Consider the following 19314-nt stretch of genomic DNA (forward strand, 5'->3'; position numbering starts at 1 on the left):
CGGTTCAACATCATACCACCTAAGCAGCCTCATTACTCTGCAAAAGCAATGAATGCTGTCTGACTCAGAAATTGAATCGGTTTGCTTTTCTGAACTTGCAGATAACATAAAACCTAGGGAGTGGCAGCATTTTTTTATTTTTATTTTTTTTAATCAAGGGAGGAAGGAACAGGAAAGCTTGCTGGCAGATTTCCATGTTCCAGAGGCATTGTGAACACTTGGTAGCCAGAGTGCGACAGGGGATCTGTTCATTGCAGAGCTGAAAAAAACGTAGCTGTTGCTTCTATGTTTGTTGGAGAGTAACTTATCACCAGTATAGTGGTGTATGTAACCTATAGATCAATGTTTAGCGAACTAAAAGAAATGGTCCTTTGCTACCCTGATCAGGCAGAATGTCGAATGACGAGCACACACAAGAGGTGGCTGCTGCATGCAGAAATGGCTTATTACATAAGTTTATTTTTGGCAAAGAATGGATGGTTATCTCCAAAGTGTGATCAACTAAGCTCATCTGTTTCCCTTCAAACATTTCTATATCAGACATGGTGTTAGTGGACCAGTTGGCACTAACAAATTGGGTAACTGAAGTTCTGAAATCCTGTGGTTAGTAAACTTCAGAGTGTGTATTACAATTGCAAACAGCTCCTAATGCAACTCCAACATTACCTCCTGGATAAGGCCCGTGGCCTTATCTAAAGTATCATGGGACTGCATGAACTGTATTACTACACTAATCCTAGCTATTCGCAGTGCAAAGTATCTCCTATTTTTGCCCGAAAGCAGTGCTTGGCATCAGGCTTTCCTGCGCACAGAGTAAACTTCCCCTCAGCTAGGTTCTCAAGTGCAGAGCACCTTTTGTCTGACGGATGCTGATACTGGGAACAATCACCTACTCTCAAAAAATGAAACTGTCAAGACTGCATAGACTTTAGATGAGTCACATGATTTCAACAACTAGCTTGAGAATCACCTTCATCCAACTGTACATACTCTTGCTTTCAGTTCCCTCCGATTACATTACCATGTGGCATTACAATTAGGAGGGATATATGAGAGAACAAACAATTGCCCATCTATTTTGCCTACGTAACTCTCATTCTGCCTCCTACTCTCATATGGTAACTGCTACTGAGATTACCTCCATGATGCTTTATGTTTCGAATGTGTGGTAGCCCATACTTAACGTTGGCTCTTAATTAAACAGTGCTCCCAAACACTCAACGACCTTACTCTCTTGTGCACTGTCTAATCTTTATTATTGTTTTCAAGACAGACTTCTCATTCCTTGTATGGTGGCTACATATTAGTTGTATTGTAATATTTTTCCTTGAAATTTTAAATAGTACCTTGGCCTGAATGTTGATACATCCCAATATAAGGATGGGCTTTTTACAATCATCACACAGTGTACAGTGCTCTGTCACCCACATCCATGGAAATAGATTGTTTAGTGGGCTGAGGTAAACACTGAAGAGAGGGGCAATGACTGATCCCCTTGGAAGTCCTGCCCTGATGCTGAAAGGTGGTGATAACAGGGATGGGGTTAAGCTAATGCTTGAGCTATCAGTTATGTAGGAAGATAGCCAGACCACATTGATTACTTTTTTTGCTTCATTTCTATAGTGTCTCTTGGAGGAGTGGTGGCTAAAATGGGACACATGAGGCCCTCAGGTTCAAACAGAAGTACAGGAACACCATTTCTGTCCACCACGGTCATTAGGTAATTCAATATAGAGAGCAAGCGGGTTTTGTACATCTCCCAGATCAGAAATACCCAAGAGAAGCGTGCTTTCTTCAAGAAAACTGTAAAGGTGGTAGAATCCTGCTCTTTCAATCGTTTTCCAAGGAACAGGCAAATTGAAATTGGTCTGAAGCTAGGTGCAGGTTGTTACTGACGAGTAGCAGTTCTATATAGATCAGTTATAAATAGAATATCTACAGTTCTAGTAAGAAGATGGCATAGGTTAGGGAGTTGTGATGATGCACGTTGGCAGGGCTTGCAGAGGTCATATATAGCAGGATGTTCTTGAAGACTTGATGGAAGTAGGGGATTGTAGGACAACTAGCCTGCATACCATCCCTGACCACTTGAGTGAGTTATCTGTACGTTTGTGCACTCAGTAGTAAGGAATTCTGTGACAAATATGTTGAGTTCTCTCATGGAGCAGTTGGCACAGTATCTTCGTTTGAGTTGTGTATGTTTTTGCTTACTTGATGGAGGCTTTGTAGATCCTGGAAATGGCAAAGTAACAAGTGACATTCTACACCACTGATATAACCTCTGCAGTTATTCCTCCAGAACAATATACATTTTCTGATCCACTCTTGGAACCAAGGCTTCACCTTCACACCAAGCACAATAAAATAATGATTCAAATAAGACTTCAACCTAGTGCCAGTTTTCAAAGCCATAACAGACTTCACTGAGAACATGCAAGCCGCTGTCGCTGAAGAGATAACTAGTGACTGAACATAAACATATAGCAGGGCCTTTACGCTGATAGTCTTCTCTTTCTTGCTAATTCCTCATCGTCCGGTCCTAGCTGCCTGGAAATATTACACTTTTATGGAGCAGCCTCTGGACTACAATTCAACACGTGTAAATCCTTGTTGGCAGAAGTGTTTGGGGACGAAAGCAGGGCAGCACTGGTGCTCGGGTATATATTGCTTAGATGGAAATCCTCCCTTTATTTTGGAATCCATGTCTCCCATCTGCCTGACCAGGCTTGGACCCTTAATTTTCAGCCCCTGGTGGCATCCCTAGACTGTGACCTGTGCAGGTGGACCGGCTGCCCCTCAACCCTATGGGTCGCACTGTCTTATTTAAAATGATTTGCCTCCCTCACAACATTCTATCTAACTATCCGTAGCCGATCCCTCAGGAGTGGTCATGTTCTCTGAACTCTAAACATACATCCTTTATATGGGCTGGCGGGTGCCACCTTGTAGCGGACTGGGTATGTCTGATGTCTACGCCTATTATCTAACGGCACATTTAGTGCCCATAAACAAATGGTTTACAGGGTGTGGGACGATCCTGCCTATGGCTGAGACCTCCAACTTATAGGCTTTGAATGTCCCCTTAATCTGTTCTATGGCAGTCAACAGACCCTATCCACCCCTTCATGTACCCACCTAGCAGTGCTTTGTTGGAGGGCGGAGTTGAGATTTACCCGTTGGAATCGCAGATTAATGGCCTTAACGCCACTTTGACAGGGCACCTAGCTTCAAAAGGTGTCTAGCCCCAAAGACTTTGTCCACTGGGACCACAATGAGATCACATACCTGGGTGATATATTTTGGGCAGGGTGGGCTAGATGTCCTTTCAGGAACTAGGACAAATATGCCCTATTTCATAGGCAGTCCTACTGCTTTCTTCAGCTGTGCAACGCTTGCAAACTTATCCGCCAACAACGCCTTAGCTTCCTGAATTTAGTCAACTCAAAGCCAAAATCCTGATGGGCCGCTTGGGCAGAGGAGAGGTCTCAGTGATCTATCACTCCTTGATTATTAATGCCCCCGATGGCTTCCTCACCCTGAGACAGCAATGGGAGGATTTGCTGGGTGAACTGGATGAAGCGGACTGGAGTGAGGCTTACCTAGTCCCTTCAGGAACTGGTGATCTCCGCTAGCCTGTGTATGGTGTAAATAAATTACCTGCATGGGACCTACTTGATCCCAATCGTCTATTGTGAATGGTTCCATCCACACACCCGACCTGCAGCCGCTGTGCCCTTCCCGCTGCAGATTTTTACAACCTGGCGTGGAGCTGCCCTGGGTTACACTCCTTCTGGGATGGGGTTGGTTGTGAGCTATCAGCAGTTTTGGGGTGCTCTATTGACCTGGACCCCAAGGTGGTACTGTCAGGTTTTTTGGAAGTATTGGGGAGACCTTGTCCAGAAAGGACCTCCATAGAGAGGGTAAGAGATGTTGCCTCTTTTGTGGAAGCACCCCTCACCCCCATTATTGTAACTATGGCATAAGGGAGTCGATTGGTGCGCTCGTAAAGAGAAACCGATATACGGGGATTGGCTGTCCCCAGAAACACAACAAAATATGGGGGAAGTGGTGGTCCTTCTACAGACTGCCATTGTGATGCTTTTCTGATTTTGATTGTTTTATGTACTGCCATGCACCAGGGCTGTTTTGTCATTACTGAATGTGTTGGATTGGACGACTCAAGAACATTTACATATGAATAAAACACAAAGCAGGGAACACACTTGATATCATCCTCACTTATGACCTTGAACCTAGTGGTACAACCGCAAACATGATCCAACCATCCCATTATCTCCATTAACTGGACCAGTGTAACATACAAATCTATTGCCCAAACACCCAACAACACTCCACTCAGTCTCTACCAATATTTCAAGAGCATCTATGGTGAAGCCTTTGAGTCAATGTAAGGCAAAGTTAAAACCTTGCTAACTAACTCAAATGACCAATTAGCACTGCTAACGGCGCGGACCTCTGTATCTTTAACTCCTGCCGTTGAAATCCCTGTGCTTGCCAAATACCACAACTCTAAACAAGGCACTGAAGCACTCAAAAGGTTCAGCAGAGAAATTACCAACTTAAAACTATCAATCGTGATCTAGTACAATAATAGCCAAAGTCAACAACACAGAAAAGCAAAACAGTGGGCGATCAGAAGGGTCAAACAGAAAAGGACATTAATGAGATCTTTAATATTTATCACAAACTAGCTAAAACGGAGGCTCTGAAAACCAAACATGCATCTCAACCACACTCCGAAGACTTACTTGAATTCTGAGAATCCGAAATCTGCTACAGTTTCTCCAGCACATGAAAACAATATATCTCACAACTCAGCCATCTATCTGCAGCCACATCCTTCAAACGACTACATTAGTATAACACATTGCCAAAACAAAATTATTCAATCAACCTAGGGACCAGTGTTTAGCATCTCTTGCGACAACATGACTAACAAGCTAAATACCTCACTATGAGTAGTAGCATTACCTGATCTTATGAAGCATGGAGCATGGAGCATACCATTATCACCCAGTTCCTGGAAGAAAAGCAAATGCAAACTTCTCTCATCTGTAAAATTCAGAAAGGGAGTTAGGGACTAATCCAACAATACATGGAACTAATAATCTCCTCCCTCACTGCACCACCTCTCCCGTTTTTCGACTGGCAGGGGCAAAAGACAGGGAGGCCTGCGGTCCCCCATCATGTATGCTACTGCTGTGGTGCTACTCCCAGCTCGACTGCGCCAGCACCACAATAAACGTGGATCTCGATGTACGCAGACAAACTGACTTTCTATGTTAAAGAAAGCAGTATCAATCTTTCGCCAATATTGCACGAATTCCTTCGATCTGGCACACTTACATAGATCACCATTATTTGGTCCAAGTCTGGGATTTATCCCCCGACTCTCACTACGCTCCATTATGAAACTGAATTCCCACTGAAACGGGCTGACTCTGCCATCAAATACTTGGAATTTTGGATCAGTAGGGATATTGATGTTTTCTGGCATGAGAACTATATATTAAGTAAAGCTGTTTCCTGGCCGGAAGAGTTTGCTCCCTTGTGGGCCAATCTGCTCCTCTCTACAGCTGGTAGCATTGCACTTTCAAAAATGCTGGATTTGCCAAAATTTCTGTCTTTCTGTAAACATCTCCATTCCATTGACAAGAGCCTTTTATGATTGCACCAAATCCCTCATGATTGGGCTAACGTGGGTAGGAAACAGCAGAGAAAAGTCTGGCAGGTGGTAATGCTGCATTTTGAACAGGACTATGTGCATCCAATCTTGAACAATATTACTACTATACCAGGTCCAAATCGCACATCAATAGAGTGGAAGGCGAGACGATACAGAGGACTCTGACCAGTATTTTAAGTAAGTTCCCCAAAGGGAAAATAAGTTTTATTTAGGTATTTATTTGGGGAAGGGTGTTATTCAGGATAGCTATATCGTTGTCGTTTGTACGCGTCCTCTTGATTATTGTAGGTGCTTCTGTACAGGTTTTGCTGTGTTTGGGAATCCTTAAGGTTCTGTCTTTCCTAGGTGGTGAGATCTTCGGACTACGTCTTCTCGGCTTCTTCCCGCGGGTCTCGGAAAACAAAAAGGACAAGGCCAGGTAAGTGGTAGGGTATGGGGTTTATTCTGTCGTTAGTATAAGAGTGGGAGGGTGAAGGAAAGGAAACACTAGTTTTCGTGTATCAAGTTAGTGCGGCATAAGGGAGGGTGCAGTGCTATTTAGGTAAAGCTGGTGGTAGGGAGGTGGTACGGCGAGTGACTTATCCAGGCTCCCAGTGCTTAACCCAAACTGCCCTCCTCCCCTTGTTCCTCCCCGGTGCCCCTTTCCTTTTTCAACCCTCCCTCTACCCCCTTGCGTCCTCCTGTCCCCTTTTCCCGATGTCCCTTTAACAGGGACCGTACCTTGCATAGCCACAACCCTCCTGGGTCGTGGCGGGGTTTGTTGCCGTCCTTCTGGTCTCCTCCGGCTCCGTGGCTGGGGATGGTTCTCTTTTCCTCGGTGTTTCTTCGTTCCGTGTTTGTCTCCTGGCGTGTCTCCTCCGCTCGTGTTTCCCTTCCGGCTCCACTCTCGTGCACCCCGTCGTCCGTCTTCTCTTCTTCTTTTACCTCGGCGACCCGGAAATCCGGGGCCGAGATAGCGTCCCGTCTCCATGCGTCTCCTTGGAGACGCGGAACGGGATCCGACCAGGCCCACGGGCGGTGTCCCGCGCAGGTGTCCGTAGCTGCGGGGGACGGCACCCGTCTACATACCCCATCCCAAGATCGGGACTGGTAGAGGACCGTAGAATCTGGACAGCGGGAGAGGAAATCGGCAGGGCATGGCCGTGAACCGGGAATGTGACGGACCTGAAAGGTAAACTGCTGGAGTTCAAGAAACCAGCGTACAATCCTGGAATTATATCCTTATGCGAGGCTAGCCATGTTAAGGGGGCATGATCAGTATAGAGGACGAACGATCTGCCTAGGAGATAATATTGTAAACATTCAATGGCCCATTTTATGGCCAGGCATTCCTTCTCAATAGCAGGGTAATGAACCTCCCTCGGTAGGAGTTTGCGACTGATGTAGACAATAGGATGGTCATGACCTAGATCGTCGGGTTGTGCGAGGACAGCCCCAAGGCCGACGTTGGAAGCATCGGTGAAGAGGTGGAAAGGTTTGGAAAAATCTGGACACTGTAAAACGGGTTCGCTCTTAAGGGCCTCTTTTAGATAGTTGAACCTTTGAAGCTGAGAGGAGGAGAAAGAAGGAAGGGTGGTGGGGTATTGTTTCTTCCACAGGTCGGTAAGGGGGGCCGTAATAGTGGAATACTGCGGGATGAACCTACGATAATACCCAACCAACCCTAGAAATGCGCGGAGTTCTTTTTTTTATTTTGGGGATAGGTATTTTTCTGATGGCCTCCACCTTATCTTTCTGGGGACGTAGAACCCCCTTACCAATGACGTACCCGAGATAGGCAATTTGGGTTTGTCCTAATACGCACTTCTTGGGATTAGCAGTGAGGCCGGCCCTTGCTAAGGTGGAAAACACTCTTCCTAAATGTTGTAAGTGTTCTGACCAAGAAGCACTGAAGATGACGATGTCGTCGAGATATGTAGCTGTAAACGCTTGGAACGGCTGTAAGAGCCGGTCCATTAAGCGTTGAAATGTAGCAGGTGCCCCATGAAGTCCAAAAGGAAGAACAGTGAAATGATATAGACCGGAAGGTGTTGTAAAGGCTGTTTTTTCTTTGTCGTTTGGGGCTAAGGGGATCTGCCAATAGCCTTTCGTTAGGTCAATGGTAGACATAAAACGGGATTTGCTATTCTTTCTAGTACCTCATCTACCCTGGGAATAGGATATGTATCGAATAGGGATATCTCATTAAGCTTTCTGAAATCAATACAAAACCGGACAGAGCCATCGGGTTTAGGAACCAGGACAACTGGGGAACACCAAGGACTATTTGAGGGTTCAATGACCTTTAATGATAACATTTTCGTTATCTCTTCTTCTATCAGTTTTTTCCTCGCCTCAGGAATTCGGTAGGGCCGTAGGCGTATGGTCTGGCCCTCTGGTGTTCGGATGTGATGCTGAACCAGAGAGGTCCGTCCTGGAACCTCTGAAAAGAATTCGGAATATTGGTGTATTAATTCAATTAATTGGGTTTTTTCTGTCTCGGAAAGGCATTCATTGATGCTGGGACTTGTTGGTTTTTCTGATTGTGATGTAGGATAGAGATTAAGGCCCAATTCATTGGTGGGTGTTACAAGGTAGCCAATAGCAGGTGTGACAGTATTATTCTCAGGGTATTCCCATTTTTTTAAACAAATTAATATGATAGATTTGGGTTCGTTTGGGCTGCTCGTTTATTTCAATAAGGTAAGTGACTGGCGAGACTGCTTTTATTACTTGGTAAGGGCCTTGCCACTTAGCCAGTAGTTTATGTTCAGATGTAGGTCTCATTATTAGCACCTGGTCATTGGGCTGAAGAACTCGTAGCTTGGTGCCTTGATCATAATAGGTCTTTTGGGTTTCTTGCGCTTTTTCTAGATGATGTCGCACATCTTCCCAAACTTTTTGTAGTTGTGTTTTTAATTTGTGAATATATTCCAACAGGGGTTTCTCCCCATTATTCTCTTCCTCCCATGTTTCGGCTGCCATGTCAAGCAGGTTACGGGGTTGCCTCCCGAATACTAATTCGAACGGACTATGTCCAGTGGAGGACTGTTCATGTGTCCATATTGGGTAAAGGACGAGGGGTAATTTTTGGTCCCAGTCTTTTCCTGAGTCGTCTACTATTTTCCGCAGCAGTGTTTTAATGGTGCGATTATATCGTTCCACTAAACCGTCTGTCTGTGGATGATTGATTTGGGTAATGCCTAGTGTTTTACATATCTGTTTCATGAGTCCGGATACAAAGGGCGTACCTTGATCTGTGAGAATTTCCTGGGGAAAACCAACACGGGAAAAGAAAGTAATCATGGCTTGTGCTACTGTTTTTTGTGGTTGTACTGGTAAGAGGAATCGCCTCAGGATACCTGCTAGCATAATCGACGAGAACGAGGATATGTGTATGGCCCTTAGAAGATGCTAAAAGAGGACCGACCAAATCCATACCCACGCGTCTAAAAGGAATGTCTATAACAGGTAGGGGATGAAGAGGAGCTCTCCTCACTGCACCTGGTTCAACTAATTGACATCTGGGGCACTGTGCACAATATTTACGAATATGGGCATAGACCTCAGGCCAATAAAAACGTCTTAATAAATATTCTTCAGTTTTTTTCTCAGCCGTAATGACCTCCTCCTGGTTGATTATGGGCTAGGAACAACACCTGAGTCCGATAAGCGTCTAGGACCACCAATTGTTTTTTCTCTCCTTGGGCCGTTAAGGTAACCCTATATAAGAGGTTCTTTTGGACTAGGAAATGTGGACCTACCTCCCCGGTGGAGTTGCTTTTGGCATTTCTCCAGGCATACACAAGGATGGGATCCTCTCGTTGACTTACTCTAAAAGAAACCGGGGCACTGTCGATACTGGCTACTGTTTTCTCTGGGTTCTTTTGTGTCTTGTATAGGGCGTATTTTCTTTTCTCTACTCTCTTTTCTTTTCGGATTAGTTTTCTCCGTTCTGGTGGACCATCAATGGATGTGGTAACAAACGGGGCATCCATCCACCAGTCATCAGCGGGTTCGGCCTTTTGCGTTTGTTCTAAGAGTTCAGAAAATCTCACATAATCAGTGCCAATAACGCATTCTTCAATTAGATTATCCATTATGCCCATGGGGAGGTAGTCTTGGTATGTGTCCCATTCTATTTCTACCAGCTCTAGGGGGTAGTTTGCCTTGTCCCCATGGATGCAGCAGATCGTAACCCACTGTTTTGCAGTTGGATTTACCGGTTGTATCATATTTTTGCGTATTACCGATTGACTACACCCGGAATCAATCAGGGCCTTTACTGGTTGCCCGTTTATCTTTAGAGTGAGTTTAAATGTTTTATCTCCCCTACCAATACACAAAACCCTCCCTCGAGTGACTCCTATTTCCATGGGTTCAACCCCCTCGTTTTTCTTTGGGCATCCTCTTGCTATGTGGCCCCATTCACCACAACTGAAACATTGGGGTTGTTGCATGGGGCTCCGTTCCCCAACCCTGGAAGGTCCAGCTTCCTCAATGGCTCGTCTGGTGGGATACTGGGAGGGGCCCATGGGTACTTTACCCAAAGGTCTGGGAGCTAGGCTTTTTATATCCACGGACCGATGGTAGGCGCAAGCTAAATCGACTGCCAGTTCGGTATCGACCTTGGGATGCTGTCTTATCCAATTACGGGTGCTCCCAGGAAGGGAGTCCAGGTACTGCTCTAAAATGATGGCCTTTATCACGTCCTCGCGGTCAGTTCCTAGGGGACCTAACCACTTAAGTCCTTAACCTTGAAATAAAAGGTTCGCGGATCCTCGTTATGTCCCCATTTAACTTTTCGGAATTTCATCCGATAATATTCGGTATCGTGTCCCACTCGCTCGAGAATACTCTTCTTAATGTCGTTGTACGGGGTAGAGCCACCCGGATTTGCAGCCTGATAGGCAGTTTGGAGGGTGCATGTCAAGAGAGGGGGCAATATATTTGCCCCAACAGTCTTCAGGCCACTGGGCGGATGAGGCCACTCTTTCAAAGTTTGTAAAGAATGAGTCAGGATCCTCACCCTCTTGATATTTTTGTAACACCGAACTGGGCACGGTGGGATGTACCTTGCTGGCGGCAATAGTGTCTGTCAGTTCCTGAAGGGCGGTTTCGTGCACCAGTTGGTTATTCGCCATTATGGTGGCTTGGCTTTTCAGGGCGGCTTGGAGGGCCTCTCGATCTTCTCTGGCCTCCCTCTGATGCGCCTCCCATACCAATTGTAGGTGGCATTGACCCTCCGCTAATTTTTTAATCATGTCCTCCAATGAGGGTTTTTCTTCCATGATCCTGATGCTTCTGTATCGCCTGGGGAATAAATCCCACTTCTGACACCACTGTGGAAGGCGAGACGATACAGAGGACTCTGACCAGTATTTTAAGTAAGTTCCCCAAAGGGAAAATAAGTTTTATTTACGTATTTATTTGGAGAAGGGTGTTATTCAGGATAGCTATATCGTTGTCGTCTGTAAGCGTCCTCTTGATTATTGTAGGTGCTTCTGTACAGGTTTTGCTGTGTTTGGAAATCCTTAAGGTTCTGTCTTTCCTAGGTGGTGAGATCTTCGGACTACGTCTTCTCGGCTTCTTCCCGCGGGTCTCGGAAAACAAAAAGGACAAGGCCAGGTAAGTGGTAGGGTATGGGGTTTATTCTGTCGTTAGTATAAGAGTGGAAGGGTGAAGGAAAGGAAACACTATGTTTCGTGTATCAAGTTAGTGCGGCATAAGGGAGGGTGCAGTGCTATTTAGGTAAAGCTGGTGATACGGCGAGTGACTTATCCAGGCTCCCAGTGCTTAACCCAAACTGCCCTCCTCCCCTAGTTCCTCCCCGGTGCCCCTTTCCTCTTTCAACCCTCCCTCTACCCCCTCGCGTCCTCCTGTCCCCTTTTCCCGATGTCCCTTTAACAGGGACCGTACCTTGCATAGCCACGACCCTCCTGGGTCGTGGCGGGGTTTGTTGCCGTCCTTCTGGTCTCCTCTGGCTCCGTGGCTCGGGCTGGTTCTCTTTTCCTCGGTGTTTCTTCGTTCCGTATTTGTCTCCTGGCGCGTCTCCTCCGCTCGCGTTTCCCTTCCGGCTCCACTCTTGCGCACCCCGTCGTCCGTCTTCTCTTCTTCTTTTACCTCGGTGACCCAGAAATCCGGGGCCGAGACAGCGTCCCGTCTCCATGCGTCTCCTTGGAGACACGGAACGGGATCCGACCAGGCCCGCGGGCGGTGTCCCGCGCAGGTGTCCGTAGCTGCGGGGGACGGCACCCGTCTACAAATAGTTCCACCCAAACTCATCCCAACCGCATGTTGCAGTGGAGGCTGATAACACTGCCCCTTGCTAATTGGCCACTGTGATTCGCACGCCCGGCAAGTTCTAGAGGTGTGATCAACACGGTTAGGTGTACAGTGTGAAATTGGCTATGTCACAGGGCTCAGATTGCCTATCTGTAATTGAGCAAACTGACTTTGCTGCGGAACCCGACTTTGCCTCTCACAACTGATGTATAAGTATGCCACCAGCTGAGACGTATGAAGTTGAAAGTGATTGGGGACCCCACCCCTGTTGGTAATTTTATCAAATTACAGGAAATACAAAACACTATGCCATGCACACCACTTGACATGCACTTATACAATTGATTGTGCAATACATGTAAAGAAGCACAAAGCACATTTCCGCAAGCCTTCTTGAGCCTCCAAGCCATGGATTGCATCTTGATGGCTGCCTCTCTGAGAAGACTTACCATGACAGATCTCCATTACGCAAGCTCGTAACTACACCAAGAGCGAAATCTGATTGTTTGACTGACCTAGATACGGGTTCTTCAGATGAACAAACAGTGATGCTATTATTGTGCCCAGATAGCACGCTTTCACCGTACTATAGGCTACATCTGATACAGGTCAAGTTTTTACAGAAACCATTTTGCACCCCTATCAAATGATGTAAGGTGGTCCTACAGAGAAACTCATGCTGTGGTGATAGCGATGCAGACTTCCACCACTTGCCTCAGTGATGCCCAAAGGTGGCTACATTTTGGACCTAACTGTATGATTGCAGCAATAAGGTGGTGGGAGGTGCAGTGCTCAAAGGCCCACTGGTAGCACTACTGCAATATGTCAAGGACGTAGCAGTTGGCATTTGCAAGATAAATTTGATGTTGTTTCTCCTGGCTAAAAGGCGGGTGGCGATGCACTGGGGATGTGGTGCAAAGCCGCTCATTGAGAACTGGGTAAAAGATATTCCTCTCTGCCAGGAACAACTGAAGGAAAAATGGACCCTGATGCTGGTCAAATCACAACTGAAAGATATTAGAGGCCCACTCTACAAGTATCTGGCTGTCGGGTCGAAAGTAGACAGACTGAGGGACACAATACATACTGAGGCATATATTCACATGAGACTAATTGATGAGCCAAGTTCAGAATGCACTGACTTTACTTTTCAATATAATGGCCCGAAGCAGATTACTATACTGCTCGATGGTCGAAACAGAGACATGCCAGGATGCTAAGTCGGGCCAAGCAGTTATTCTACACGTTTAACTATACACTATTCACATGAGTGTCATTTGTGAGCAGATCACGCAATTGCAATGCTACTGTGGCAGCATGTACCAGTAATAAGATATTGTGATTTCATGGACTGGAGCAGATGTGCATGTTTTACATTGTTATTAAAAGGAATACACAATTAAAAAAAATCTTATGTGGCCAACAGTGTAGATTTAGGTCCACCACGGTCACCGGAAAGAGCCACAACAAATACATGGTGCAGCTTTGCATCTGAAAGGAGGATAAAAATACAACCATCATTTTTCCTCAAACTACCCATGGCCAATGCAGCTGATCAGACAATACTACTGAATAGGCTGGAAAATGAGTAGGTGTAGAGGGCTATGCTCTATCAGGTGTTTAACCTTTTCACTCCTACTGGTTAGAAAGTCATGATCGGACGTGCATACCCATCTACACACCCAGCATCCTGTGGCGTCCCAAGGATAAATGTATGTCAGGATTCCAACAGAGCTTCTCAAGCAGTATAAAGCACATGTCTAAAGGTGTGCTGATGACAAGCATTTCTATTTCTGTCAAAGCAACCATCCAGATAACAATACTAACATCTGCAAGTGATTGGATCATGCTGTTCACTAAATGGAGAGCCCTCTCTACATGAACAGAACTGAAGTGGAGATTCCTGTAATGGGTAAAATGAGTCAATATCATTACCCTTCAGGTATCAAGGATCAAGCCACAACTCTCTTTATTACTCAATGTCATCCCATAATCACCAACTAGCCACTGTAACAACCTGCCTGGAATAGTGTAACATCAGCTGCGACTGCTTCACAAAACACTCACTGACACACAACAAACGTAGACAAAGAGACTGTCTTAACCTCAGTAAACAAGACCAAATCAGGAGTAACCAAAAGATCACACATAGTTGTATAGTGCACTATCAAATGCAAACACTTGCAATTTTATTTTTATGATTACCACAGCCAGGAGGTAAGCGCATGTGTACATATTCATATCACAAATCAAGTAGCTCACAAATGGAGGCCCACTTGAGGAGTAACATGGTGTAAGAAAATGGGTTTACTATATAGTAAGGTTGGGGCTTTATCGTCCACACACTCACATTTGTCTTCTTGGGCCCAATCAGAGTTATATACTTAACCTTCAGCTTAACCCTTCGGTAGCTACTGCACAAAGCAGCAAGGCATAGCAAAGGAAAAAATTTATAAAGCATTTAACTGCACCAAACAACAAAATAATAACGCCACCAAACAAGAAAGACATGACAACAATTTAAACAGAGCATCTTTTTTTCTGAATTTTTAAAGTCCTTGATGACCAAATCCAGAGGGTTACAGAGATATGAATTTTTAAAACATTTTTTTTAAAAAACTTTAATATCAGGCACAAACAACCACTGGCAAGTCACAACTTTGCAAACTTTTGAAAACTTGGTAAAAGTTTCAAACAGTGAGTTCAGCGACTAAGACCCAGGTTGGGCGACCACATCCGACAAGATAGGGGTGCAGACATTTTAAAAGGAAACTTTGGACAGTTACATGGCCACCAGATCGTTTTTAAAGCGAGGTCTAAACTTTACAGGACAACTGCCATTGACTTCTACGGAGTGGTCTTGATCCGGAGGGATGAAGGCTTAAAGATGCTCAATGGATGCTCCAGATTCTGTGCGATCCACGGGGGTGAAGTTGGTCGAGTCCTCGGTCCACAGGTTAGTGGGGGCAACTCTAGCCACAGATTTCGGGGTCCCACGAAGTCCTCTATGCAGAGGTCAAAGGGCTGCCGATGCAGACTATCCGTTAGAGCAACACAGCACTCACGCCGCAAGTCTTTGGAGGGGGCTGCTGTCCCTTGGGGTGGACGAATCTGGTCACAACCAACATTCACAGGTCCAGCAGACTTAGTGCAACTTCTGTCTATTCCCAAACTGTTAGTCAAAGTGCCCGATGTCCGGTGGCGGCAACACAGCTGCGAAGGCTACCAGGAATTCAGTTTGGACTCTTCCAGCTTTAATGTCTCCAGTGCGGTTCTGGGGGGCCAGCCAACTGACCTTTGCAGTCTCTGCTTCAGATTCGAGCTGGGAATCAATGTTCCCCCAAGCCAGGCATGAAGAACAGGGTCCAAACTCGCTAACAAAGTGCAATAGGTGAGGTCTCTCAGACATCGCAGCCTCTTTGTGTGATTCCAATAGGTGCAAAGTGGTCTTCATCTCGTCCTAAATCCAGCGAGTACAGAAGTCTCTGGTGACCATTATATCCCAGAGTGGACCACGCGGTCAGTAGCCAAAGGGTAGTAGGTCTCCTCTTATCTGGTGACACAGTTCCATTGATGTGTGGCATCTGGCTATCCCAGAGTGCATCTTGCATGCCACAACCAACATGGCTGAAGTCTTCATTGAGTGTGAGGACCTCTGCAGCCCTCTCCTGGGGTGTGCGGCTACCATGGGCAGCACGCCCATGGAAAACTGGTTCTGAAACCGGTTTTCCTTTCCTTGGCCCTGGCTCTGTCTAAGTGAAACAAAAGGCTTCCAGCGCAGGAGTGTTGTTACAGCAGCCCTTCAAAGGTGACATCACCCTTTGATGCCTGCCTTTTGGACTAACACCCTTTGCAGCCCACCCTGTGAATGGGGGCAGAGGGGGGTCACACCTTCAGTGCAGCAACGCCCTTTGTTTCCTGCCTGGGAGTAGTTCACACTTCTCCCCAAGTGGACAGAACCCAGTCTCAGTCCCTGTGCCTTTGTAAGTCACTGGACTAGCTGGGTCAAAGAGTGGCAACTTTCGTAAAAGTGGCCAGCATCACAATTGGACCTAAATATCAAATGTACTATTGAGGCACATTTGCTGTCCCCTTTAATTTGATACCTTACATAGCATAGTTAGGCAACCTCAGTCAAACATTAGGTGCACTGAAGTGCTAACTGTTAACTCTGCAATTACCTTTTAAGGCTACTTAGCTGTCCTCTGCAAACACCAACATTTGAGGACTTTGCTGTGTAGGCATATCAAAAATATATGTCTATCTTAACAATATGTGGTCCATGCCATAGGGCTTCACAGGCCTTCCTGGGAGAGAAAAAAAAAGAAAGAGAAAGAGAGATATACACACACAATATATAGTTAAGGCACTAGTGGACTTTGACATTAGTGGTAATGGCAAAGTCGTGTGTGCAGTGCATGCACAGCCTCTCCAGTCTGCTATGGCAGTTGAAAGTCATGTTTTCAGTTTGTCACAAACAGAGTGGCATAAAACCAGTGTTGAAGTTCTTGTGTGGACAGACAACCTTACATGCCCTTGGTACCTGGGTACCATATACCGGGGGGCTTATAAGTAAGTCAGCACCCAAGTAAACATAACATTTTGAAAAAGGAAAGAACACCATTACAGAGGTCTGGACAGCAGGCCTCAGAGACTCAAAGTCGAAAACCAGCAGCTAATAGTAAACAATGGGGAGAAAAGTTGGAGAAACCTGCAAAATGCCTGTTTTCCTACAAATGAGTGACTTCCAGACCTGATATCTCACCGCTAGGGGTCGAGTGAGAGCCAGTTCCAAATGGCCAGTTTATAAAACATGAAAGAAAAGGTCAATGTAGGTGACACCATAAGGAATAGGCCCTTGTGGCCTCCATCAATTAAACAAAGTATTCTTATAGGTCCTTAGAGTATGGCGGTCCATGTGAAAAATAAATTGCAGCACTGGTGTTTCAACCAGTGTTGGGCATTTGATGAAAAGGTCACAAATGTAGACGCTTACAGAGAAGGCATGCAGTGTTATGTGATGGCTCAACCAAGCCAGGAAATTATGGAATGACAGCAGACAGTGTGCAAGAGTAAGGCTATGGTTAAGACAGTGAAGTGCAGTGGTTCAGCTTGGCCGTAACTAGTGTATGGAGTTTTGAGATGAATTGGCTGATTCTCAACAGAAGCTGTGACTTGTGGACAGAAAGACACAGAACTGTCTGAAAGGAAAGGTCTGTTTATTCACTTCTGAACCCTCCTCCCCCCAAACCCCCAATGCACACACAACCAAACTGCCAGCTCAACAGAGTATTCCTCAACATTAATTAACAGGAGAGCAAATTGTCTAAGTTTCCTCATTTAAAGAATATTGCAACCATAAAGGTGGGGGGAGCTTGGGATGGAAGGAGATTTTGCAGAGGGAACATGCCAACCAATGTTCAGAAATATGGTCTTCCTAGATGTACAGACACTGTAAACGCCACTTCACCAAAACCATTCCCTTATGTGGTGCCCAATGAGACACTAGCAGAATTGTCAAAAACCCCAAACAGGACAAAGAATAATTTGCATGCACTTAAACTTCTATAGCTGAGGCTCTCAGAGTATCACGCAAAAGGTGTACAAAAAAAAACAAAGATCATGGAACACCCGGTTTAAAAGCATCCTTACAACTGTCTGTAAATATTCATAATGATTACCTAGAGGACCGAAGCCTATAAGTAGTATCCAAACTGAATGGGTTGATAATAAGAGCTTAGCGTCTGCCTCCAAAGATGCTGCTCAGGAAAAGTAAAATATTCAACCAAAGTGCTCATATGGCCCAAGGATAGTCTGACAAGAAGGCACTATATTAACATTTTTTAGATCATGGCAGAAGAGTAATTTAGAACCAAGGCAACAGACATTTGCATATTACTGAATGTGGTACCACTGAGGTTAGAGAAAACTAATGGTTCGAGATTATATGATGCATGACCATGCATCAGGTTAAGATTTTTATGTGTATATATTTTTACAGTGGATATTGTTCCTGGACACTGAATCAAAAGAAGCTAAGTGATACCATAGTTTGACAGGGACCAGAATAGGGACCAGGGCAGGACTTTACCTTGCACAGCTCATTCTTTAGCTCTTCAGCTTCAGCTTCAGTCAGTCCTTCAGGCAGGGGAGGACTCGTAGGGTCACAAGCAGCACCACCCACATCCACTGGAACATCCGTCATAGTGTCAGCAAGCAGACCTTTGTTGGGAGAGTTAAGGTTGATATCTGTCACAAGGGAGAAGCGGGACATGGACAGAAGTAAGCAGCTGACAAGCAGCACAACACACAGTCTGTGAGCCTATATAATCCACAATGTGGCCATGAGGAGTAGAGGGACAGCGAGATGTTGGACCTCACAGAAGGAGACCCACAATGTAAAGGAGGTTTTAGATTAAAATGCTGGATCTGACTGCACATGCCTCACAAAGTTAACATTAGGAAGTTGCATACGTAGTCAGCCTCAGTGCCCCATAAATATGATACAATCAAGGAGGGCAAGAGAAGGAGAGGAATACAATGCAGGCTCTAACAATTCAACTGCCCCTCCTTCATATTAATAGGACTAGTTGTGTGTGGGACCTGGGGAAGGAATAGAAGCAGGAGAACACACTCAAAGTAAAAATGCAGGCCATAAGCATGAACGATTTAACCAGGTTCGGGTGTATGAGGGTACATGGGTAGTAATGTAAGCAGCTTACAGGAGTACCACTGTACCCTCATGCACCCCAGACAGGTTAAAGCATTCTGGTTTACAGCTTGAATTGTTATTTTGAGGGTGTTCTCTTGTTTGACATTCTTTCCCACACACCTCCCCATATCCACTGGGGGCAAAAACAACAGCAAGAATACAAGTCTGACTATACAGTCTGCCTCTACATTAACAGAGGGCAGAAAGGTGAAGGGAAGAACATACCTAGTATCTAACTTGGAGGACCACGCAATGTTAGCAGAGAGGCAAAAAGGGAGAGTGGAGATGAAAGCAGTACTGTCCGCCAACAGATCTTGTGATATTATAACAGAAGGTGATTGGGTACATGGAGAATCAATGCAGACTAATTAGGCCTTCTTCACGGTATTAAGGCCCTCATTCTAACCCCGGCGGTCTCAGACCGCCGGGGCCAGGGTCGGCGGGAGCACTGCCGACAGACCGGCGGTGCCCCGCAGGGCATTCTGACCGCGGCGGTTTGGCCGCGGTCAGAAAGGGTAAACCGGCGGTCTCCCGCCGGTTTACCGCTGCCCTTAGAATCCTGCATGGCGGCGCAGCTTGCTGCGCCGCCATGGGGGATTCTGACACCCCCTACCGCCATCCTGTTCCTGGC

The 19314-nt window shown here is 45.7% G+C and overlaps 1 protein-coding gene across 6 annotated transcripts in view; it reads right to left on the reverse strand.

Moving 5' to 3' along the window:
• The window catches only part of TPD52L2 (TPD52 like 2), a 130144-nt gene that overhangs the window by 86152 nt on the left and 24678 nt on the right, over positions 1-19314 (reverse strand). For 4 of the 6 annotated variants that reach the window (XM_069243258.1, XM_069243255.1, XM_069243256.1 and 1 more), the window contains exon 2: positions 18063-18220. In XM_069243258.1, the coding sequence (XP_069099359.1) occupies positions 18063-18220 (158 nt within the window). The remainder of the gene's footprint in view (positions 1-18062; positions 18221-19314) is intronic. The other 2 variants (XM_069243257.1, XM_069243260.1) reach the window with 1 other exon arrangement.

The sequence above is a fragment of the Pleurodeles waltl genome, chromosome 7 (genome assembly GCF_031143425.1).
Source record: "Pleurodeles waltl isolate 20211129_DDA chromosome 7, aPleWal1.hap1.20221129, whole genome shotgun sequence".
Lineage (NCBI taxonomy): Eukaryota > Metazoa > Chordata > Amphibia > Caudata > Salamandridae > Pleurodeles > Pleurodeles waltl.